At 41.6% G+C, this 23575-nt stretch overlaps 1 protein-coding gene across 4 annotated transcripts in view; it reads left to right on the forward strand.

The window, feature by feature from the left end:
* The window catches only part of DPP6 (dipeptidyl peptidase like 6), an 865911-nt gene that overhangs the window by 380395 nt on the left and 461941 nt on the right, over positions 1-23575 (forward strand). For all 4 annotated transcript variants that reach the window (XM_054495448.1, XM_054495450.1, XM_054495449.2 and 1 more), the window contains exon 2: positions 22376-22490. In XM_054495448.1, coding sequence (XP_054351423.1) covers positions 22376-22490 — 115 coding nt within the window. The remainder of the gene's footprint in view (positions 1-22375; positions 22491-23575) is intronic.

The raw sequence follows: 23575 nt of genomic DNA on the forward strand, positions 1-23575 counted from the left end.
AGGTCATGAAGTGTAATTTGCTTTGCCGTGGTTATTGCATTCTCGTTGATTTATTTTTTGGATTGGATACCCATGAAGTCTTATGCACATTTAAAGTTAATTATTTCTTCATTATATAATTAAATGTAGATGAGTCCCAGTGTACAGTGTCAGATGGATAACTTATTCTTTCCAAAAGAAGAACAGACTCACTCAGCAGCAGCTTTTCTTCTCTCTCTCTGGAAACCAGGTATTGAGTCATCTTAGATTAACTCATGGTCTTACTTACAGGATTGGGTATAGATTTTAACAGATTACAGTCATCTTGGATGCCTTCCAGAAACTGATTATAAACTGTTTTTATTTTTCATATGAAACACCCAACAACACTGCATAGAAATTGGATACTCCTAAAGTGGATTTGAACCAGTAAAATTAGCTGTAAATATTGAAGCATAACTAAGGTTTAGTGTCTTCTCTTTGTAGGCAATTGGTGCAGCCCTGAACATTTCTCCCCTCTGGAGCTTAGCTATACAATTCTAATCACTACTGTGGTTTCTGCTCAGTGGGTCATCACTCATGTTTTGAAAGCATTGGCTTTGTCCCTATGTGGGCTTGCTAGTTAGTTGATACATCCAGGTGTGGTGGCCTCAGGGGAATGGAATTTCTTTCTTCTGTTTATAGGTTAGTTTGGGGAAAAAAAAATGTGTGTGTGTGTGTGTGTGTGTGTATGTGTGTGTGTGTGTTTACTGAGATGGAGTCTCATTCTGAATCCTAGGCTGGAGTGCAGTGGCATGATCATAGCTCGCTGCAGCTTTGACCATCTGGGCTCAAGCGATCCTCCCACCTCAGCCTCCCAAGTAGCTGGGACTACAGGCACACAACACTATACCCGGCTAATTTTTAAATGTTTTGTAGAGATGGGGTCTCACTATGTTGCCCAGGCTGATTTTGAACTCTTGGTCTCAAGTGATCCTCCCACCTCAACCTCCCAAAGTCCTGGAATTACAGATGTGAGCCACTGTGCCCAGCCAAAAATATTGTGCCTATTTTTAAGCACTGGTTGGCAATAAGTTTGAGGGTTACAGGGCTAAAACAAAAGATGAGCTTTTACTACAAAAAGAACTTGGAGGCTCTTTTAGAATTGGATTCAACTTTCTTCCTGCTATAGAGACTATAGATTGCTTGATTTATGATGCGAAATTTGATTCTTCATGTCATCTTGCCAACACAGCCACTGCAGTTGTCTTGTTACTCCAGCTCTTTACCCAGCACACTGTTTGCCAGTTGAATGCTATTCAAGCCAGAAGCTTGGCAAAACACTTTGGTACAATAACAATATATTTAAGAATTTAACATTTTGGCTTTTTATTGTAGTATTGAGTAGGGAATGGGAAATTAGCCAATGATAGGACTACTAGGGTCTACATTCGAAAGAACTTTTATAGCACAATCTTTTGGCAACTTATTTGGTTGAGGATGTACTAAATACAAATAATCATGTGGGAATTTGGTGAGCTATGGTAATGAATATGACGTGAGATGACTTCAGAGGCATTTGCAGTTCCATAGTAGAGACAGACACGTGTAGAAAATCCTGTATTGGTCTTATTCCTTGTTGACCATAGTGCTTTTGGTGAGGTGCATCTCATTAGAACGTTATGGTTGGGACATACAAGTGGAAGGTTTCTTTAATGTCTGGTTCCTATATCGGTGAGACACAGCCTTAATGTATTATTCTCCAGAGGGGCAAACCATCCAAGACTATTTTAGAATTAAGGACTTGCTGCTCTGGCTATTTGGTCACTGTTGAGAGGATGTCTTGGAATGACATATAAAACCATGAGATGATGGTTTTGGAAAAACATCAGCTGAGTAGGTTATTTGGTACTCTGCCTTAAAAAAAAAAACAACAACTGAGCCATAAATATTCAAAAAAGTTTGTATGCATAGAACCCAAAATTCCAAGGGAATTATTTGTTTCCTACCCTAGGAGTCAAAAGTGTCTGTTTAGAATAATGTGTAAGACTTTCTTACCCTGCCCTCCAGGATTACCAGTTCCTCCAACAATGCCCTTTATTTGTGCATCAGTGCTAGTAGGTTTCTTTTAATCAGAAATAATTTTGGTGAGGGTGTCTATGCACACAGAAATAGCTACTAAGATTATTAATATTTTATTGTTGAAAGCAGTTTTATTTTATAATCACATTTTCATTTGATGTGTTTAGTTTTCTGCTTCTCTCACATAAATGCATGGTATTGAGAGAGGCACAAGTATTTTTGTCTCTAATATCTTAAAAATTAGGAATAAGTGCATTCTGTATTGTTTTGTAGTCACAAAATAGTTTTGAAAAAGCTTGAGATTAAGTGAAATTTGTGTGTTTTTAGACAAATTTAAGCTTTATCTCTTGGATTTATATGTGGTTGACATATTGATGCACGTATTCTCTTTATTCTGTAGGCTTTCTTTTTCCTTAGAAATAAAGTCACATTCAGTAGTTAAATAATACTTTACTCAAAAGTACAGTGATTTTAAAATAACCTTCAACTGTCAGAAGAGGCTGAACTTGACTGAAATATGGCCTCCGAACTGAATATTGGACGTGAATCTTAGCAGAAGTTATCATAAACATTTAAATATTTGCACTTGGTATTTACACATTGATTTTCACCAATAACTGAATAGATATAAAGCCTATTTTTCTTCTTTAGCCCACATGAATATCAATTCAGTTTGTTTTTTGTTTCTTCTGGGTGATTCATAGATGAATGCCTAGTGTCTTCATTTGCAAGCTGTTCATGGAAGGAAGCCACTTTTCTGTTGCCTCTGTAACCATTGCAGGGTCTTCAATAGCAGCCTTCAGACACTAGGCATGCATTCAGCATTGGAATAAATAGGATAGCCAAGGGTAGCTAATTATTTTCAGGTTAATTCCTAAAGAGTTAATTTGCATTTCCTTGCCCGAAATCAAACCAGCAGAACATTTTATTAAGCAAGCCTTTTGTGTGAGTGGTATGAAGCACTGAATCAGTTGCTGTATCTCTTAATCTAAATTATCGTCATTTTGAGCTTTATATTAATACACTGGCTGAGTAATTTTATTTAAAAGAAACCTAGGTAAATTGATAGTTCTATGTTCCAAATTTTTCTGAATAAGAGAACATTGATCTGCCAGATGAAAAAGGCAGTTCAGAATGTGACATAACTTCTGTTGAGAGATTTTTGTTGAAAATTGGGAAGTATGAATTCTTCACAGACTTTCATAAAATATTTCAATACTCTTATTTAGAAAAAACCTTGAAAAGTCAGAAATCAGTTAGAATAATTGACTTCTAGGCATAGAAAAATTCATTTAAATTTTATTTATCCTGGATGTCTTCTTTTTTAGCATAATACACCTAAAACAGATATTCCACTAACATAGAGTGATTGAAGTATTCAGAGGAAGATTGCATTTTAAAGCTATAAAGAACTTTTAAGAATAAATGTGGAAAACAGTATGCAGATTTCTTAAAAGAACTAAAAGGAGATCTGTCATTCAATCCAGCAACCCCACTATTTGGTATCTACCCAAAGGAAAAGAAGTCATTATATCAAAAACACACCTGCACGCATAGGCTTACTGCAAAAAAAATTCACAACTGCAAAGATATGGAATCAACCAAAGTGTCCATCAACCAATGAGTGGATAAGGAAGATGTGGTGTATATGCACCATGGAATACTACTCAGCCATAAAAATAATGAAATAATAATGTCTTTTGCAGCAACTTGGATGGAGCTGGAGGCCATTGTCCTAAGTGATGTAACTCAGGAATGGAAAACCTAATATTGTTATGTTCTCACTTACAAGTGGCAGCTAAGCTATGGGTATGCAAGGCATACAGAGTGGTATAATAGATTTGGAGACTCGCAAGTGGGGAGAGTGGGAGGGGTATGAGGGATAAAAAGACACATATTGGGTACAACGTACACTGTTAAGATAATGGGTGCACTAAACACTCAGAGTTCAGCACTGTACAGTTCATCCATGTAACCAAAAACCACTTGTACCTCAAAAGCTATTAAAATAAAACATAAAACAAAATAAAAAGAATATATAGCTTACTTCCTTAGGTTCTGTTGTCAAAGCTCCTCTGATTTAGAATCTAAAGGCCTGGCCTCAGGTCTGATTCTGCTACTTTACATCTGTGTGACCTTGGGCAAGTCTCTTAACCTCTCTGAGCTTCTGCTTCTTAATCTATTAAAAAAAAGAAAAAGCATAATTTGTCTTATCCTTGTTTTGATCAAATGAATGAGTTCTGGGAAATCCATCCAGCTGGTCAGTGGAATCCACGTGTGAGCACAGCAAGGCCTAACGAATTTGCTGACGCTTCTCTGACCACCTAGCTGCACAGCTGGGTGGGCAGCCAGACCTACAACCCAACCCATGCCTGCCAAGGCCCAGCCTTTCCATTCACCTTTCAAGGGAAGAAGGCATCACATGTATTGGAAAGCATAGTGCCTCTAGTGCCTCTCTTTCTTGATTGTTGGAGTTGGGACTCTCAACATTGTGGTTCACTATGACAGAGCATCGCTTTTAACAGCCACATAAAACAACCCTCTTGGGTAACACATTCAAGAGGCTTCGTCAACTCGGGAGGCAATCTGGGCAGGCTTACAGCTGTGTGACAACACAAATGCTGTTTATTTGAGCATTATCAGGAAGATGTGTAACTGTCGTGGTTGAATATGGAGAAACAGGTGCCAGCCTCAGAATGGCTACCCAAGTCAAGGAGGACCCAAGGCTAATGTGGAGACCACGTTCCTCCCTGGAGTACCAGGGTTAGGCAGGGGTTGAATGAGGTGCAGCAAGGCCGAAGAAACACAGCAGTACCACGTGTCTTATGTCACATCAGCAATGCAGGTCGCGCTTGTCACAGACATTTCAGATGGAGCTGGGTATTATATCACAGTCCTGGCATTTATTATGGTCACCACCAGCACAGAGCGTTTCTGGCCTGGTGCTGTCTGGTTTCTTGAATACAGGCCATCCTTCCTGACATTCTAAAGCCTGCATCCCACCCTCAAAGAGTCAGACAGCAAGTTTCCATCCACCCTCCCAGTTCTCAGCCTTTGAAGGTGAGAAGCTCCTCTTCTAGGGGCCGCTGTCGGAATCTCAGGGTTCGGCACTGCTGCACTTGCCTCCATTCCCCAGGCTCCTCGACAGCCTTAGATGCTTAAACAGGCTGCTGCATCTCATCTCTGGACCAATGCTTTCGTTTTCCTGTGAGTAGACAGCACTAAGGCACTGGGTTAGTTTAATGATGCAAGTCAACTGGGGAGGCTTGCTGCTATAGAGATGCCCTTTGTCTGTTTACTTTAACTTCTTGCATCAGTCAGTTCAGGCTGTTGTAACAGAATACCACAGACTGAGCAGCTTAAGCAGCAGCAGTGTATTCCTTACGATTCTGGAGGCTGAGGAATCTGAAGTCAGCATGCTGGCGTGGTCAGGTCTGGTTTGTAGATGGCTATTTTCTTGTGTCCTCACATGGCAGAGAGCAGAGAGCAGGCTCTTGAGTCTCCTTAGAAGGGCACTAACCCCATTCACCCTCATGACCCAATTACCTCCTGAAGGCCCCCCTCCTAGTGCTGTCACTTTGGGGAGTTAGGATTTCATTGTAAGAATTTGGGGAGACACAAATGTTCCGCTCATAGCACGTCCCCAGCCGTGCAACACAGGTGCCCTTTGGTGTTGTTTGCATAGGACATGGCTGCTGATAGCCACCGTGTGTTGACTGCCCACTCTGTGCTTGACACTCTGCTAGAGGCTCTTTATGTTGTCTTTAATCCTCACTTCAGTGCTGCAAGGGCTGTGTTATTCCCAGCTGACATCTGAGCTTCCAGGAGTTTAATGGATGGAAGCTCAGCTGGCACATGGTGGAAGCAAACCCAGAGATGTCTGATTCACTCAAATGTTTCTTTCATTAAGTTAAGTCTTCCATTCAGGAAACCAATATTGCAAGTTCAACGTGTGAAAATGTCACTAGGCTCCACGGTGCTAGAGAGGTGGATCCTGATGATGTCCTGTGCTCACGGCGCTTACTTTGACTAGCACCCAGAGAGAAGACATGAGCAACACTGGTTGTGTTCAGATGAAAAACACAAGGGAAGTGTTGGTGAAGTCCTCAGAGGAAGGAGGAACGCAAAGGCCTGTGTTCAGAACACCGTGGTGCCCTGAGAACAGCTGCCAAGGATGCTCGTTGGGAGCCACAGGCCACCAGGGGGAAGCTCCAAGGCCATCCTTTAAGATGCAGTTACATCATCACTGAGCAGCACCAGCTCAGGGCTGCTCCAGCAAGCCTAGACCCACACCCACCCTGCTTCCCTGCGCCACCCCCCAGGGCCTGCTGCACACCGCCCACAAACGGCAGGCGGACGATGGAAGAACACTCCGGGCCCCCAGCCCCAAGGGCTCAGATAGCCACTGTCATCAAAACCTCATGTCAGCCTCTGTTTTTCTCTCCTTTCTTTTCTTTTCTTTCTTTTATTCTTTCTTTCTTTTTTTTTTTTTTTATTTGAGATGGAATCTTGCTCTTGTTGCCCAGGCTGGAGTGCAGTGGCACGATCTCAGCTCACCACAACCTCTGCCTCCCGAGTTCAAGCAATTTTCCTGCCTCGGCCTCCCGAGTAGATGGGATTACAGGTGCATACCACCATGCCTGGCTAATTTTTTGTATTTTTAGTAGAGATGGGGTTTCTCCATGTTGGTCAGGCTGGTCTGGAACTCCTGACCTCGTGATCCGCCCACCTCAGCCTCCCAAAGTGCTGGAATTACAGGCGAGAGCCACTGCACCCAGCCTTGCCTTCTCCCTTTCTTACCCGACTTCCTTGGAATTGGTATTCAGGACCTTCCTTTTCTCCTGGTATCTGCCCAGTGATCCAGGACAGCGCTCAGCTCCTGGTAGCCCTGGGCTCTGTGGTTTCAGGCTGGGAACATCTGTTCCTGTGCGCTGATCTCAGCCTGGCCCAGCTCCTTGGCCTCTCCACCCTCCACTTCCCTTGGAAGAAAAAATGGGGGTAATGGTAAGGAGGTGCTCTGAGGAAAGTAGTTTCCGGGTCCAAAATATTTCAAAGAAATGAAGAGCAAAAATCACAGTACAAGTAGTTTAGCTTTTCCTCAGTTATTCTGCAATGATACTAAGTAAAGCTAGTTTTAAGTATTTAGGCTCTAATGAATTCCATGTACTAAGCTGCCTGGCTGTTTTCTAATACATGTTATTTGAAGATTCTCTTGAAAATTGCTTATATCATGCTGCTATGTTACAAGAACATAGTTTTCATGCATTCTGGTATGGAATGTGTATGCTGCTGTCACTTATTTAATAATAATAGTCACAATTAATCAGTATGAATATTTATGGCCCTAAGTACCGGCTGAGATCTGTTGCTTGATACATGTCTGAACATTTTGGACAAAAAGAGGCCAGTGTGGGACAATGAGATAGCCTTTTAATAGAGAGATTCTTTTTTCTTAACAATGATCTAGGGGTTTTCGGGGGGAAACACACATCCCCTTCTCCATCGGGACTGAAAGTGCTTTTGTCCATGTGTTCTGTCACATGTAGATGAACAGGCTTTCAGCACCTGCACTGGATTTTATAATGCATTGAGTTTGGTTATTGTCATTATTGTTTTTACCAGTTTATTTATTCATTATGGTGCTAGCCACAAAGCTTATGCATGCTGAGCGTGGGTTTCAAATTTTGAGTTCTGCTGAAACATTCAAGACACAGAAGTGGGCATCACAGGTCATGAGTTCTGTTCGATAATGATGTCACTGGTCACCCATGTTGCTTCTAACTTGGTAAAAGAAAAATTGTACTTAGGAAAAGCTGCCCTCATATAATGTGTACTCCTACAGTAGTTAAATAAGGCCAGTCAAGGGCTGTAAGACAGCCAATCAGAATTTTGTTTCTAAATGGGCATGTTTCTAGACTGGTCTATGATGTGCTAATGGACAGAATTTTGCATTTGAAAAATTGCCATCACAAACTCTTGAGCCTTCCATTCTTAAACCAGTTGCAAGGGGCTTTACCAAACTGACTTATCCAGGTTACAGATGTAACAAGTTCCTGTAGGTAATGGCTCTCATACTAGACTGCAATTTTTTTTTTTTTTTTTTTTTTTGTGACAGAGTCTCACTCTGTTGCCCAGGCTGGAGTGCAGTGGCACAGTCTCAGCTCACTGCAATCTCTGCCTCCCAGGTTCAAGCAATTCTCCTGTCTCAGCCTCCCAAGTAGCTGAGACAGTGACTACAGGTGCATGCCACCGTGCCCGACTAATTTTTGTATTTTTTTTTTTAGTAGAGATGGGGTTTCAACCTATTAGCCAGGCTGGTCTTGAACTCCTGAGACCTCAGGTGATCCAGCTGCCTCAGCCTCCCGAAGTGCTGGGATTACAGGCATGAGACCCCGCGCCCGGCCTCCTACTTCACTGTTTATAAGCGTGTACTGGGCACATTGTGAAACGCAAACGTTCTCCCACCCTGTCCCCAGAGACTCCAGTTCAGAGGGTCCAGGAATCTGCATTTGACGTGCACACCCAGGGGATTCTAAGGCTATTTTCATACCATCATTTTGAGAAATACGTGAAGCTATTTCAAACACTCCTTCTCATAATGTCAATTAGTCTTCTCCTTCCGTCCTAGGAACTAGATAATTATTATTTCTTTTGTCCAAAATCCTTTGGATTATACAGATGCATTATATCTGGAGGCAGTAATTAAGTTCTGGCCTGCCCCACTTTTCTCCAGATAAGTACACTGATTACTTTGGCCTTTCCTTACAGGTCCAACTTTCCAAAAAAATCATCACTGTTTGCTTTCCTTTAGGCCTACATGTTCTTTTCCTGTGTTACACAATGTTTGAAGTAAAACAAAGATTTCTGTCTTTCCTTTCGTGTTGTACATGCTACGACTAAAACACATGCCTCAGGTCTCAGGCTATCGTAAACTGTGGTTATTTCTTTAAAATCCATTTTACCTATAAGAACAATAAAGGCGTCTTTAGGCTTTTTGAACCTATAACAATTTAAAGACATTGGATCATAAAATAATGTTTAACCTGGACTGATACAATTAAAATAAAACATTAACAGTCTGAATTTTGTTTAAGATAGAAACTTAGCCCTCTTATTCCTGGTATGTGCGACTTCATGAAAACCCAAATTTCATTACTTAAAGTGCAGACTATGTTTCTATAGTTTCAGGTAGAAATTATTTGGAAATGTACCATGCTGCTGTAAAACAAACAAACAAACAAACAAACAAAAGCCACCCTAGGCCCATATTTTCTGCTTTTGTAACACTGCGGAGTTATAGTTTCCACACAGATGTCGTGCCTGCAGGGCCTTTAGATGCATGCTGGCTTTCACCCTAAAGGTCCAGACTGCTGGACTCTTCAGCCGCCGCCTCACCCTTCCCTCTCCGCTTGCTGCTGGCTTTGGGGTTGCGATCTGCTTCCCACTCTCCTGCATCTGACGCGCTCTTCCATTTTTCTCCCAGTGCATCATGGTAAATTCTTGTCTTCATATTCCTTCTCTTCTCCCACGTTTGTTTCTGAGCTGCTCACCTGAACTGTGGGGAGTGCGACTAGGATCATCAGCATTTTCCAATCAAGGTGCTCTTATCTTCTGATCAGCAAAATAACGCATCACAGAAATGACTGAATTAATGACTCTCTGGATAGTTGAGTCTCTTCCACGTTTTTGATCAGGGCCTGCTCATACTCAGACATTTCTTGTTTGTTGTTGTTGCTTTTATGTTCATGGCTGTTCCCAAGCAGAGAGAATTTATTTTATTCTATTTTTATTTTTATTTTTTGAGATGGAGTCTCGCTCTGGTCACCCAGGCTAAAGTGCAGTGGTGCAATCTCGGCACCCAGGTTCAAGCAATTCTCCTGCCTCAGCCTCCCCAGTAGCTGGGATTACAGGCACACACCCTTATGCCCCATTAATTTTTGTATTTTTAGTAGAGATAGGGTTTCACCCTGTTGGCCAGGCTGGTGTCGAACTCCTGACCTCAGGTGATCCGCCTGTCTCAGCCTCCCAAAGTGCTGGAATTACAGACATGAGCCACTGTGCCTGGCCAAGAATTTCATTTAAATTGTGGATTACTAGGCATTAATTATGTTTGTGTGAGAGAGAGTGGTAGAGGGACATTGACAGAGCAACAGGGACAGAGAGACAGAGAGAGAGGAGAAGGAGAAGGAGGACGAGAGAGAGAGGAAGAGGGAGGAAGGGAAGGGGGTACTGAGAGATCACACCGAATTCATTGCACGTTCCTGTGAGTCGCTGCCACAGGCTGCACTGGGCCAACGCTTTCCCACCAGTTTCACTAGTGGAGTTGACCTCATCGGAGCCTCTTTGCCATCTTCTGTGAGGTTGGAACCATGCAGAGTCCTGCATTTTCCTCCGTCTACCCCTAAGTCCTTGGGTTAATTATGATCTGTGTTGGCTTTTATCACCTTTGTGGAAAGATAAGAGCCACCAGTAATGAAGACTGAGTAAATGAGCCAGTGAAACAGAGATAGATGGGGATGTGCACGTGAAACAGAGATGGGGATGTGCACCCAACAGGCTCCTGGATGATTATTGACGGACACGTGTCAGCTGCCAAATGTTATTTAAAACTTGTTCTTGCCATCCTATCGTCATTTGTTGTCCTCCTGAATATGGAAATACAATGATTAGAAGGCTGTTTTACCATCCTGAGATATGTGCACCATTGATTTTGTAATTTGTTGCTACCTTCTACTTATAGTAAATGGTCCATGATACATAAAAGAAATTTATGTCGGAGCTTTTCACAGTGAATAAATATTAGGAAGAAAATACATTTAGACAATAGATGGAAGCAGTGTAATGGGAGATCCTGCAGTCCAGTATGTGTCGTTTATTTTCTCCCAATATTTTTTATAGTTGCTGTCTGAATATCTTACTTTTTAAGGTGCTCAATTCCACATTGGCCTCATATTTGACACAATTTAAGGCACAGTGGGAGAAGGAACCAATCCTGACCTTTCTCTAGGCACTTTTCTGATGTCAGTAGACGAACTGAGTAATTAATGTCTGACTTCTTCTGGAACTTATTTGAGGTGGCTTACAGAATCCTCGCCTGGCTTCCTATTGTGTTTTGGATAAAAGGCAAGACCAGTGGCACGGTCCACGAGGCTGGGCCTGGTTTTGTTTGTGCCTGTCTGTCCAACTTCTTCTCGGATGCTTCACGCCTCACTCCTGACATGTAGCCACACATGCACCAGGTTACAACTGCTCCATTGCACGGGAAACCTGCCCCGGCTGGTCACCACCTCCTTCCTGTATACTTGTCAACTCTCAACTCAAATTCTCTAACTCAGAGCACCCTTGCCTGCCCCAACACCTCAGTAAAAATCAGCACATGCCCCATCATTATACTCCCTCTTGGCACCTGGAATTCCTGCCCATTGTCCCACCTCACAGTGTCACTGGGTTTGCCTGAGGTCTCTCTCTCCCACCAAGTGCAAGTGTAGGGATGTCTCTTCAGTTCAGCATCTTAGGCCAATGCTCACTGTCACAACATTGGTATCCAGTACACGTGGTTAACCATTGCTATTGTGAAATATTATAATGCAAAAACTATGGAACATGTAAACTCACAGCTTAACAGGTGAGTGTAACCTGAATTTCCTAATGTGAAATAACCCATCCAGGTCTAGAAACACAGGACAGCCAGTACCCCGCAGCTCCTGTACCTTGACTTCCTCTTTCCCGTGGCAACTTCTCTCTCCCCGTTGAGTTATGCGGCATCCTGGATTTCATGGAAATGTCTTTCTGGCTTGTCTTCGTGAACTTATGTGTGAACCACTCACTTAGTGTAGTTTGCCCACTGTGGAGTTTTTTACAAATAGAAACATTCATCTTATACTCTTTAGTGTCTGATCTATGTCACTTAAAATTATATTTGTGGGGTTCATTCGTGCTGTGCGTGTAGTCAGAGGTTGTGATTTGCATGGCTATATGGCATTCTGTTAAATGGAATACACCACTCTGGTAGACAGACCAATGACACCCCATGAAGATGTCCGTATCCCATTCCCTGGTACCTGCGACTATGTTAGCTTCCCTGGCAAAGGAGACTAAGGTTGCAGGTGAATAAAGATAGTAAGATTACTCATCAATTGCCTCTCTGCAGCTAATCATTTCTCTGATGCTATTTGTTTTTCCATTATACTGGACTATATGAAAATGCTGGTACTAGGCTAATAGCTGTTTAACATGGATCTAATGAGTAGATTCCATTCTAGGCCAGCTATAGTTTAAAAATACTACAGCTTTCTTTTTGAGTAATTTGATACCTAAAATAGGGAAGACCTCAGGAAGAGCCCATCCTCTTCGAGACCCATGAACATTCTGCCATGCCAACTGTCTTGGCTGGCATTTGCTTCCACTTAAATTAGCTTCCTCCTGTCACAGAGGGGCCCATACTACAAGGCTGGTGGATGATGACACATTTGATTCTTGAAAATCTGTTAAGGTAATTGCAAAATTTCACTCAGTTTCCCTGGGAAAATAACTATACCTACTAGTAGAATCACCAGCCTTTTCAAAGAAAATGTATACAACAAATTAGCAAATTAGTTATTTTAAAATTGTAAACCAAAGGCCGGGTGTGGTGGCTCATGCCTGTAATTCCAGCACTTTGAGAGGCTGAGGTGGGCGAATCCCTTGAGTCCAGGAGTTCAAGATCAGCCTGGCCAACATGGCGAAACCCAGTCTCTACTAAAAATACAAAAATTAGCTGGACATGGTGGTGGATGCCTGCAATCTGCATTACTTGGGAGGCTGAGGCAGGGAGAAATGCTTGAACCCAGGAGGCAGAGGTTGCAGTGAGCCAAGATCACACCACTGCACTCCAGCCTGGATGATAGTGAGACTCCATTTGAAAAAATAACATAAAAATAAAATAAAACTAAATTAAATTGTAAACCAAGAGCGTGGTTGGAATTTTCCACGTAGTCTTCAAGTGTAAGTGTAGCTAGAATATGCCGCAGACACAGGAGCATGCCCCTCAGGAACCAGGGAGCAGGCGGCTGGATGAAGCATCAATGCTTGCTGTGCATTCGACTTCTTTGTTTTTGAGTTTCAGAAACCCACTCAAACTAGTTTAAGTAAAATGGGAAATGAAATATCTCCTAAAGGCTGGGCACCGTGGCAAATGCCTGTATTCCCAGAAATTTGGGAGGCCAAGGAGGGTGGATCACAAGGTCAGGAGATCGAGACCATCCTGGCTAACACGGTGAAACCCCGTCTTTACTAAAAAAATACAAAAAAATTTGCCAGGCATGGTGGTGGGAGCCTGTAGTCCCAGCTACTCGGGAGGCTGAGGCAGGAGAACGGCATGAACCTGGGAGGCGGAGCTTGCAGTGAGTCGAGATAGCACCACTGCACTCCAGTCTGGGCGACAGAGCGAGACTCCAACTCAAAAAAAAAGAAAAGAAAAAAAGAAATATCTCCTAAAGTAGCAGGAGTGCATTATTAAATCCAAGGGAAAAATGCATCCAGGCCTCAGGAGGAAAAGTACATCAAAAATGGAAAGCCAAGAGGAGCTCATTCTGTCTCTTTGAGCTTCTTACCTTTTTGCCTTTGTCTCTTTGCTTTTCATTCTCTTTGGTTCTGAACCTGTCTACTTCATTCCTCTCATTCTGTAAATCTGCTTTATCTCCTTTGGAATCCTTACACCATATGGCAGCAGGCACTTAACTTCCCTCCCCACCTTCCGTTCTCATGGTTCGTGACAGCAGCCAAGAACGACTTGGAATATTTTAATCCCACACTGCAAATCCTGGAGCAGACTTTTGACCTAGGTTAGGCCAATTAATTGTCTCTGGCTGAGGAGGAGGAGAGGAGGGGGCTCACAGACTAGAAATGTGGCTTCCGGGGCCCATGGGTGGAGAAAGAGGGCAGCTCAGATCATTCTGACTGGGGTATTCTTCACAATGCCTCTGTACCATGCTGGAACATTGTACCAGGGTGGCAAGCCCTTTTTAAAAAGTGAGCTCAAATTATTTTAGTCTCTGCCATTCAATTGCTGGTGTTTCTTGCCTTTGAGACTAGTTTGTTAGTTACTTAATATTTATTGAGTGACTGCAGGGATTTTTGACATTGGAAAGTGATGTGTTGAGCGTGCCAGAAATCTACCCAGTATAGAAAACTCATCTCAAAATCGCCTGTGGGTTTCAGCGAGTCTATGCAAAAACAGCCATTATCTAAATGTGCTTTAAGACACTGTTATCATACACAGCAAGGTGAAAGATACGAATGCTCAATTTTAAATTCTGCAGCTTACTTCGTAGCCATCTTTTCACTGAAAGGGATTTCTCTTGGGCCTGATGTGTTGTGACATTTTTTTTTCTGTGGATGATCAGGTCACAGTGCTGCTGCATTTGGAAATATATAGAACAACTTGATACCTTTAAAACATTATATCAAAACAGAACCAAAGTAGACTGAGCCCAGAAAGCAAGACTAACTTACATTTTGAACTAATTTCATAAAAGAATCAATCAGACCCAGTCAATTAAACTGAAGAGCCTAAAATAATTTGAACCTGATGTTGGAATTTGCAGGTAAAAATAATCAAGAAGAAATGTTAACAGATAGCTATTGCATCAATAATTTGCCTGTTTGTTTGTTTTCTAGAAGGATTGATAGGGCAGAAGTTAATTCTGCAAACACAGTTTTGCTGACCTTCAAGCAGAGGGCTGACAGCTGCTTTAGTAGGGGTGGTGGATAGGATTTCAAACTGCTGTGCCCTCAGGCAGCAACATCAAGTCATGTTATGTAAAATAGGCAACTTTAGAAGTTCCCACATGTATTTGAGAAAAGTAGAGTGGATCCCAGATGAGTCCGTGAGGCGCATACAGAAAGAGTGCGGGAGATCCCTGGGAGAGCCTGAGCAGTGAAACGTCCCTTCTCCACACGGAGGACGTGGTGGATACTGCCCAGGGGAAGAGGGGCACCTGCAGGTTTGTGTCTGGAGGTACCGGAAACATTGGCTCCTCTGCTTCCACTAAGATGATGATGATGATGCATAATTATAATTGCCAGTCCTCAAAAGTTGTGCAGGTGAACCAAAATTAACTTCTAATTTATGAAATAAACGGAAGTGTTGGGGAAGGTGGGATGACATCGTCTTCCACCACCACCGCCTCCCATTCCCGCATTGGTTGCTTCAGTCTTTCTGAAAGGGATGTTCAGCTGCCCACGCCTGCAGTCTCTGCAGTTATTCACATGGAGGCAGCATTAATTCATACCTTGCATCCATATCCATTATGCCTCCCTCACCCCCACTACTAGCAAAAGCACCGCGGCAGTACTCACAAGAAACAAAGTGACAGTCACAAGGAAAGGAGCATCTCAGGGAGTGGGAAATCTTCCCCTGCTAAGTACATGCAATGCTTTATTGGACGATGAGTTAGGGTCCTCTTGCTGCAACAAGACTGGCTTGCGTTTCCACCTCCAGCCAGCATTGTGAATCCCAAGTAGCTGCTGATTTATACATATCCTTTGGAATTATTTAAAGCTATCAATTACCTAACCTTGGGTCTAGCTATATCATAGAAAAGGCCACTTTCCATTTTGGGAGCGAGACATTGTCTTCTAGTCTTAATATACTTCTGCAGGCTGCCTGATAGAAGAAGAGATTGATTGGTTTAAAGATAGATTATTATGAGAGAAATAATTTACTTCACTTCCTCCTTTCCTAGTGAGAAGGCCATCTGGTTGACCCCTCTGCCTTTAGCTAAGGGACATAGAATACACAATTGCCAGCTGTCCCCACTGTGGCTGGCAAGGCTGGACCTCAGCTGTCCCCGGGGTCCCTGCTGTGCTGCCCCGATTGCTCCAGTCTTCTCCTGCAGGGGTGTGTCTTTAGGAAGAGGCTTTGGTTGATCGTGAAATCATCCTCCAATCTCACTTCTGCTGGAGGTGACTCCTTCTGTCCCTTTAGCTGCGTAAGGCCAGACTTACATTACATGAAACAAGCACGTCATGAGATGTGTGCCTGGAACATCCACGGTGGTTATTGGCTGCTTGAGGTATGCATCACTTTATTGCGGAGTCACAATTATGGATCCAATAACCTGGATCACTCTGCTTTGAGGACCCCATACAAATTAAATTTCTGATTTCCCCTCATTAAAGCTCAGGATGCAACAAGAAGTTGGAGGATCACAAGTGGAATGTGACCACCCTAGCCCCTTCCCTTTCTTTATAAAGAGTAGGAAATTTAATATACTTTCGAGTTCTTTCTCTATTACATGTCATATGTTGCTAAAACATTACTTAGTGGTGATAGCAATAAATAATAAATTAATATCTTATGTTTCTATAATTTTTATAAAATATAGTATGCTTTCAAATACATTTACATTTAATCCTGATAACCCCTAAGCAATCAGTTCGTTTTGTCTCCCACTCCTTTCCTCCTTGCAGCATTCAAAAATCATCTCCACCTTAGAGTTCTCATTTGAATCTTCTCCTCTTCATAAGGCACAAAGTCTGATAAAGGTAGCAAGGCAAATTCATGAGAGATACAAAGTTCAGGCCAAGATGAGATGTGTCAGATTTTAACACAGAGAGGAGAGAACAGGAATGCATTCCCTGACGGAGAGGCATGGGTTCGATCGGCTGTAGCTGGGGAGAAAAATTAAAGCAGCCTGCATTAGGGTCCTCCTTGAATCAGTTCATAGACATTGTGGTGTCTGTAATTATTATCTTAATCTGTGTTTCTTGCACTTGAGATATACAATTGGCACACACAAAAGTCAAGCTGTAATCACAAGTTACTAAGATAATAACATTGGATAAAGGTGAATTTTATGTTTAAAATGACCAAACAACACAGAAAAGGTATAGCTTGGTTTTAGTTCATTGTTTGTTTTATTTTTGCCTGAGTTAAAAATAAGTATGAGCAGCAGTGATGTCACAAAGGACAGGATTGCCAACTATGCGTGTCAGTTTGCATTACATCTTGCAGGATCCATTGCTGCTTATGGCCTCATTCACGCAACTGGGCTTGCATGAACCCTTTGCTTTCTGCATCCATCAATGATTGCCTTTCTGTTACTTCTAAAGGCATTTATCCATCCATTCATCCACTCAATGCAGTCTCTGCGCACTGTGTTGTCCCAAGTTTTGTACGAGACATTGAGACATTGAACACAGCAAGATAACTGTGTCCTTAAGTAATTTGCCCCCTGGTAATGACACATGCATTATGATAATATATTAATACATGTACTAAGATAATATATATTAAATAGATAAATTAATAGTGGAATTAGTGTTACAGAAAGGCACTCACAGAGTGTTGTGATTGTGTCCGGGGGGGAAGAATAATGCCGGTGAAACCAGGCAAGACTTCCTACAATGTCAGAGGTGATATTTTAGCTGATAAGTAAAGAATGCAAAGGGATTTGCCTCTCAAAATGAAGACGAAGGGAAATTCCAGGAAACAGAAAAGTTTAGGGCGTGTTGAGGAAATGGGGCATGGAAGGGAATGACTTTCTCCAGGAACAATAAGGTATGAGCGGAGTGGGGTAGAACTTAGATTAGGCTTAGAGGTAGAAAGAGGACAGACTTGCCGTGTCACAGGTGCAAAGGGTGTTTTTTTCTTGAAAACAGAAGGCTAGAGCCCCAGAGAGGGCTTTACATGCAAAAGGGATACATATATATATCCTGACACCTAGGTCTGTATGACCCTCTCAGAATAACACTGTTGGCTAATATCTTTCTATCGTATGCCCAGAATTCAGCTACTTCCCAGCACACCCACCACTGCCACCCAGGACAGACCTCCGTTACCCCTGTACCTTGTTGGCCGCTCCTGTTCCCACCCTGGTTTCTGCAAGTGTTTCCTCTAAGCAGCTCCTCTGGCCACCTTCCTTAGTGGGAGCCTTATTTACACACTGCTGTGCTCACACCCCTTTCACTCAGAGGTAAGCCGAAGCCTGCACCTGGCCCTCAGGCTCTGCGCTCCCTGGCCCCTTACTGCCCCCCACTCCTCTCTCAGAACAGTCACCTTGCTCTCCCACTCTGGCCACTGCCTCCTTGCTGTCTCCACTGAAGCCTATGCTGTCTCACAGGCCAGGTACCTGCCACTCCCTCTATCTGGATTGTCTTCTCAGACGTCAGCTCTGCAGATTCCTTGAGTTCTATTCAGATGTCACTTTGCTAGAGGTCTCTCTGATGCAAACAGCTCTCAGAGCTCCATTTTGCTGCTTTTCTCTTCTCTTAATGAGCTGATCTGCTTATTGTTTATCCCTTCCCCCATTCCTGCACTAGATTGCAAGAAAAAAATATGAAAAAAATGAAAGCCATTCTACTTCGGTTGATAACAGTGTCAGTATCTGTTGTATTCATTCCTGTATTCAACGTTCTCAAAACCTAACCTGGCATACTAAGCCCTAGATAAACATGTGTTGGATGGATGGATGTGGATTGACAGATACACAGATGGACAGATGGACGGATGGATGGATGGATGGATGAGTGAATGGATGTACGGATGTGGATGAATAGATGGATGGATGGATGGATGACTGGATGGATAGATGGGTGAATGAATGTGGATGAATAGATGGATGGATGGATGAATGGATGGATGGGTGAATGGATGGATGGATATGTCGATGAATGTGGATGGATGGATAGATGGATGGATGGGGATGGATGGATGCATGGATGGATGGATGGATGGATGGATGGATGGATGTGGATCACTGGGTAGAAGACTTATTCTTCTTAGAGTAAATGGTTGTGAACATGCTTTTCCATTTTAATGGACCTCCAAAGTACACAGGTGGTGACAGAATAGGGAATATGTTATAACCTCACTTTCACCATGCTAGGCAAAAAATATCTAATTCTACTGAGAAATGCACTACTGAAACTCAGTGTGCCAGGGGATAACCTAGTGACTTCTCTTGACTTTCATGGAAAGCAGAGTCAATGCTACTCAAATTTTTAACAATTCAACTCCTGCAAGATAGGAGGAAGTCTGAATTTGGGGAGCCAAATTGGATGTTCAAAGAAGAACATATTAGCCTGCGTTCTAACTTGAAAACTATATCTATGCTGTGGTTGTACCTATTTAAAAATTAAATGTACATATAGACCAGAAATAGAAAAAAATACGAAAAAGGCTTAAAAAGTCAATTTTTTGGATTAACAAGGTTTTTCATCACTTTTTTCCTGTTTAATTTGTTTCCCATTATTATTGTTACAATGTTGCTTGTGTAGTAAAAGAAAATTTCCTGCACTCTGAAAAACAAAATTTGGCAAATAAAAATGGAATTTAGTAAAGAATATCTTTATCCCTGTGGGTTTTAATGCAGGAATGCTTCCTGAAAGACAGTGTGATGCATCTGTACCTAAGAAACGATGTATATGATCTAGAATCACTCCAGTTGAGTGAGATATGCATCGATGCCTATGGGTCATCTTACTGTGCATTTTTTCATTCAATAATGTATACCAGATTGGTTTTCTGTGTAAAATCTTATCTTAGTCCAGTGGGCATGGAAGAAGCATAGTATTTGGCCCCCTTTCATGAAGTGTCCTTACTCTCATTCATTTCTTCACCCCCAGTACCAGCTTCCACAGTTTTGCATCTTTCATCTCTATCTTATATGTGTCCATAGAACTTCTGCTGTGTTCTTCCTTATTAATGTCATCTATTTCTGCCTTCCTCCCTGAAGGATCAGTCCCCCAGGATTTCCATGAGATGCGCATTCATCCTGCTCACTTCTGGGTGAAGCAGCCCATTCTATTATTAGGCAGTACCAATGGTTAGACATTCTGAATTTCACTGTTGCACGATTTGCCTCTGTTAAATTTCCTTTTGGTTCTAACTCTGCTTTCTGGAACATGCTCCCCAGTCCATGTGATATGCCTTCAAATGAGTGAGGACTTTTAAGTATTTGGTATTTGAGGCTAAACACTTCCTTCAACTTTACTTCATGTGATACGTCTTGCAAATATCTTTATCTTCTTTCTAAAACATATTTCTAAATAATATTCTCTATGTCATGATCTGTAACAATATCCAGCCACTGTCAGATCATGAGTGTGTTTGGGCCAGGGAGGGGTTTACCACTGCAACATTTGTTCAAATGAACTTTTGTAAGTAAATCAGTCACATTATTGGCTGGCTGAGTAATTGATGCAAATCAAAAGTCCTAGGGGTTTTATTTGTTTTGTTTTATTTGCAAATGGACTTTGACCAATGCATCTATTATATAATAAATGTGTTTAAAACAGAATTTAGAAGTCTAGATTACTCTTATGAGAAACAATATTCACGTCAGGCTCGGCGGCTCATGCCTGTAATCCCAGCTCTTTGGGAGGCTGAGGCCAGAGGATTGCTTGAGGCCAGGAGTTTGACCAGCCTAGGCAACATGGTGAGACCCTGTCTCTACAAAAAAATTAAATAAATAAAAATTAGCCAGGCTTGGTGGTACACCCCTGTAGTCCCAGCTACTTGGGAGGCGGAGGCAGAAAGATCATGTGAGCCCAGGAGGTCGAGGGTGCAGTGAGCTACAATCACACCACTGCACTCCAGCCTGGGCTGGAAAAAATTTAAAAAATAATTAAAAATGAAATAGAAACAATACTAAAAAGATATCAATTATTTGAGCTAATGAAGATAACATTAATTTTATCATTCTGGTTCATGAATAAGATTTGGTCTTGATGTTCTGTTTTTAATGGTTTCCTTGGAATTTCCTCTTAACAGCATTTGAGGAATGTCAACTGGGCTGTGAGAAATTGCGTGCACTAGGTTGCTTGTATGAATAGTACCACTGAAAGATTCCTGCTAGTCACAGACTTGATGAAAAGGGCTTATTTTCTTTCTCAATTCAGGTGAAATGAAAAGCAGCTGAATTAGCAAGATCTAATTACTTATCCTTGGCCCTGGCCAGTGATTTTCTCCCAAAGAAAATACTACCTAATAGGAAATGAGATTGAATCAGTGTAACTTTCTGTGGCTATTTTGTTGCTCATGGATAGTCTTACTTTTTAAGTTCTAAAAAGCTACTCTCTGTAGATGAATTAAGTTATAGATGGCAAATATGAAGGCTTGTAGAAATTCTAAACCACTGTAGAACTCTTTCCTACTAAACCTATAATGGCCCCATGAATTTTTCTCAATTTAATAACAAATATAGCCAATATTAAATATTTGGATGACATTGCATATTGTCTATTTTAGTTTGTACCAATTTGACACATTCTAATGAACTTTTAATCTTTGATGAAAATATATTTATATATTGCATTGTCTACTTTTTGAGGCCGTCTTCATTCTACCTCATTTTGGCTTGGTTACTGAGTTGCAATTATGTGCACTATAAGAGTGTATTCTCCAGACTATACATGGGCAGAAGTGGTCCCTTTGCAGTGTGACCATCTGTCCTTATTTGCTCCTGTATAATTAATAATAATCCATATGTAACTATTATATTTATTACTTATTATTAAGCATTCATATTATCCTTTTTGTCTCTCAAAGAATCACAGTTTTGACTAAAAGTTATATGATTCCTCTAATTTGCAGGGAACTGAAAACTTGGTCTCAGCAGCCAGTATGCATGATGAATTTCCTAGACTTATGTAGTCTTTAGCACCCTTTAGCAGTGTCTCCAGAGTCCCTCTCCCACCTGCCACTCTTGCGGAGGGCTCTCTGGAAGGGACTGAAACCTAGAATAAGGATAGGTGACTTTCCCAGTGAAGAGAGACCAGAAAAATCTTGAAACCTTGAATGAGGAGCTATAGAAAAAAGAAAAGCCTGAAGGCAGTACGATGGGCAGAAGTTGGTGAAAATTGGCACATAGCATGTGCTAAATAAATGTTTAAATTTGGTACCCTGAAATAGAAGTTGATCACATGGATGTAAAAAAAAAGGGAATAATGACAGAGGACTTGGAGCTGAAAAGTTTAATCCTAGTTGGGTTGGATTCAATGAGGGTAAGGAGTTTAGCTGTGAAGAAGGAAAGCTCCAAGATGACCCTATACTGTAGAGTTTGGTTTATTGGGAGGAGGACCATTAGGCTTGCACAAAAGCTGCAAACATAATAATATCAGATTCTTTCTTGAGGTAACATTTGGCCACAGTACGGGAAAATGACAGCTGACGGCTTTGGGCCACTGAAGGCAGAAGGGTACAGAAGGGAACTAATAGTAGGTTCAAGAATGGGAAGATGCCTCTTTCACTGTTTTGTATCTTGGTTCTTGATTTAAATGAAATATGTCTATTTGGCTTATTTTATTTCCTTATTTCACTCACTGGGGTTTTCTTTGTTGTTGCTGTTTTTAGGAGCTGGTGGGGAGTAACCCTCCGCAGAGGAATTGGAAAGGAATAGCGATTGCACTGCTTGTCATTCTGGTCATCTGCTCCTTGATCGTCACCTCGGTCATACTTCTGACACCAGGTACTGTATTCATTCTGGGAAAGCAAGTCACTGTCAGAGAGAAAGAGCATAATTTTACCTTGCAATTTTTTTCTAAGTAACTAACTATTACATAATTTATTTTTCCCAAGTTCTAATTGTCACTATGCCATATGATATAATATGGTTTCAATTTTAACAATTCATTTTATATGTTTTGGATTTGTTCACAAAGTTGTTTACTACGTGGAAATGCTTAGCATATATTAAAATTACTTATACAATTACTTATTCATGCTTGATCAACTTAAAGACAGTGGCATAAATATAATGATTTTATATATTTCATAGAATTCCTGGACATTATATCAAGGGTGAATTAAGAAAATTATTAAAACAACATATGTTGAGTGGGAACTAAGGAGAAGGTGCTAAATAGGTACTACTGAATATTACATAAAGTGTAAACCAGTGTCATAAATCTCTCAGGAAAGAAAAGACACTGAAATCCACAGAAGAAACCTACAACAAATACAGATATATACATGCACTATTGAGTAAGCCAAAGAGAAGTGCTATTGGAGTTGAGAGGAGAAAGAGAAATCTTTCAGAAGAAAGTTCATGGAGAAGGTAATATGTAAAGTGGGCTTAATGGAGTGATGGTAGGGATTTAGTAGCCAGAGAGTGGTAGGGTTAGGGAGAGAAGAAAGCCTTTGCCTATAAAATGATAATATAGGGCTGGACATGGTGGCTCACGCCTGTAATCCCAGTACTTTGGGGGGCTGAGGCGGGTGGATCGCCTGACATCAGGAGTTTGAGACCATCCTGGCCAACAGGGTGAAACCTCTTCTCTACTAAAAGTACAAAAATTAGCCAGGCGTGGTGGCAAGTGCCTGTAATCCCAGCTACTCAGGAGGCTGAGGCAGGAGAATCGCTTGAACCTGGGAGGCAGAGGTTGCAGTGAGCCAAGATTGCACCATTGCACTGCAGCCTGGGCAACAGAGCAAGACTCCAACTAAAAAATAATAATAATATAGGAGTTATCCTAGAAAAACATTGTGGCCATAGATAAAACAGTATGTAACTGTTTTATCCATTCTCATTATCATAGTAGATGCCTATTTGTG

This window comes from Pongo pygmaeus, chromosome 6 (genome assembly GCF_028885625.2).
Source record: "Pongo pygmaeus isolate AG05252 chromosome 6, NHGRI_mPonPyg2-v2.0_pri, whole genome shotgun sequence".
Classification (NCBI taxonomy): Eukaryota; Metazoa; Chordata; class Mammalia; order Primates; family Hominidae; genus Pongo; species Pongo pygmaeus.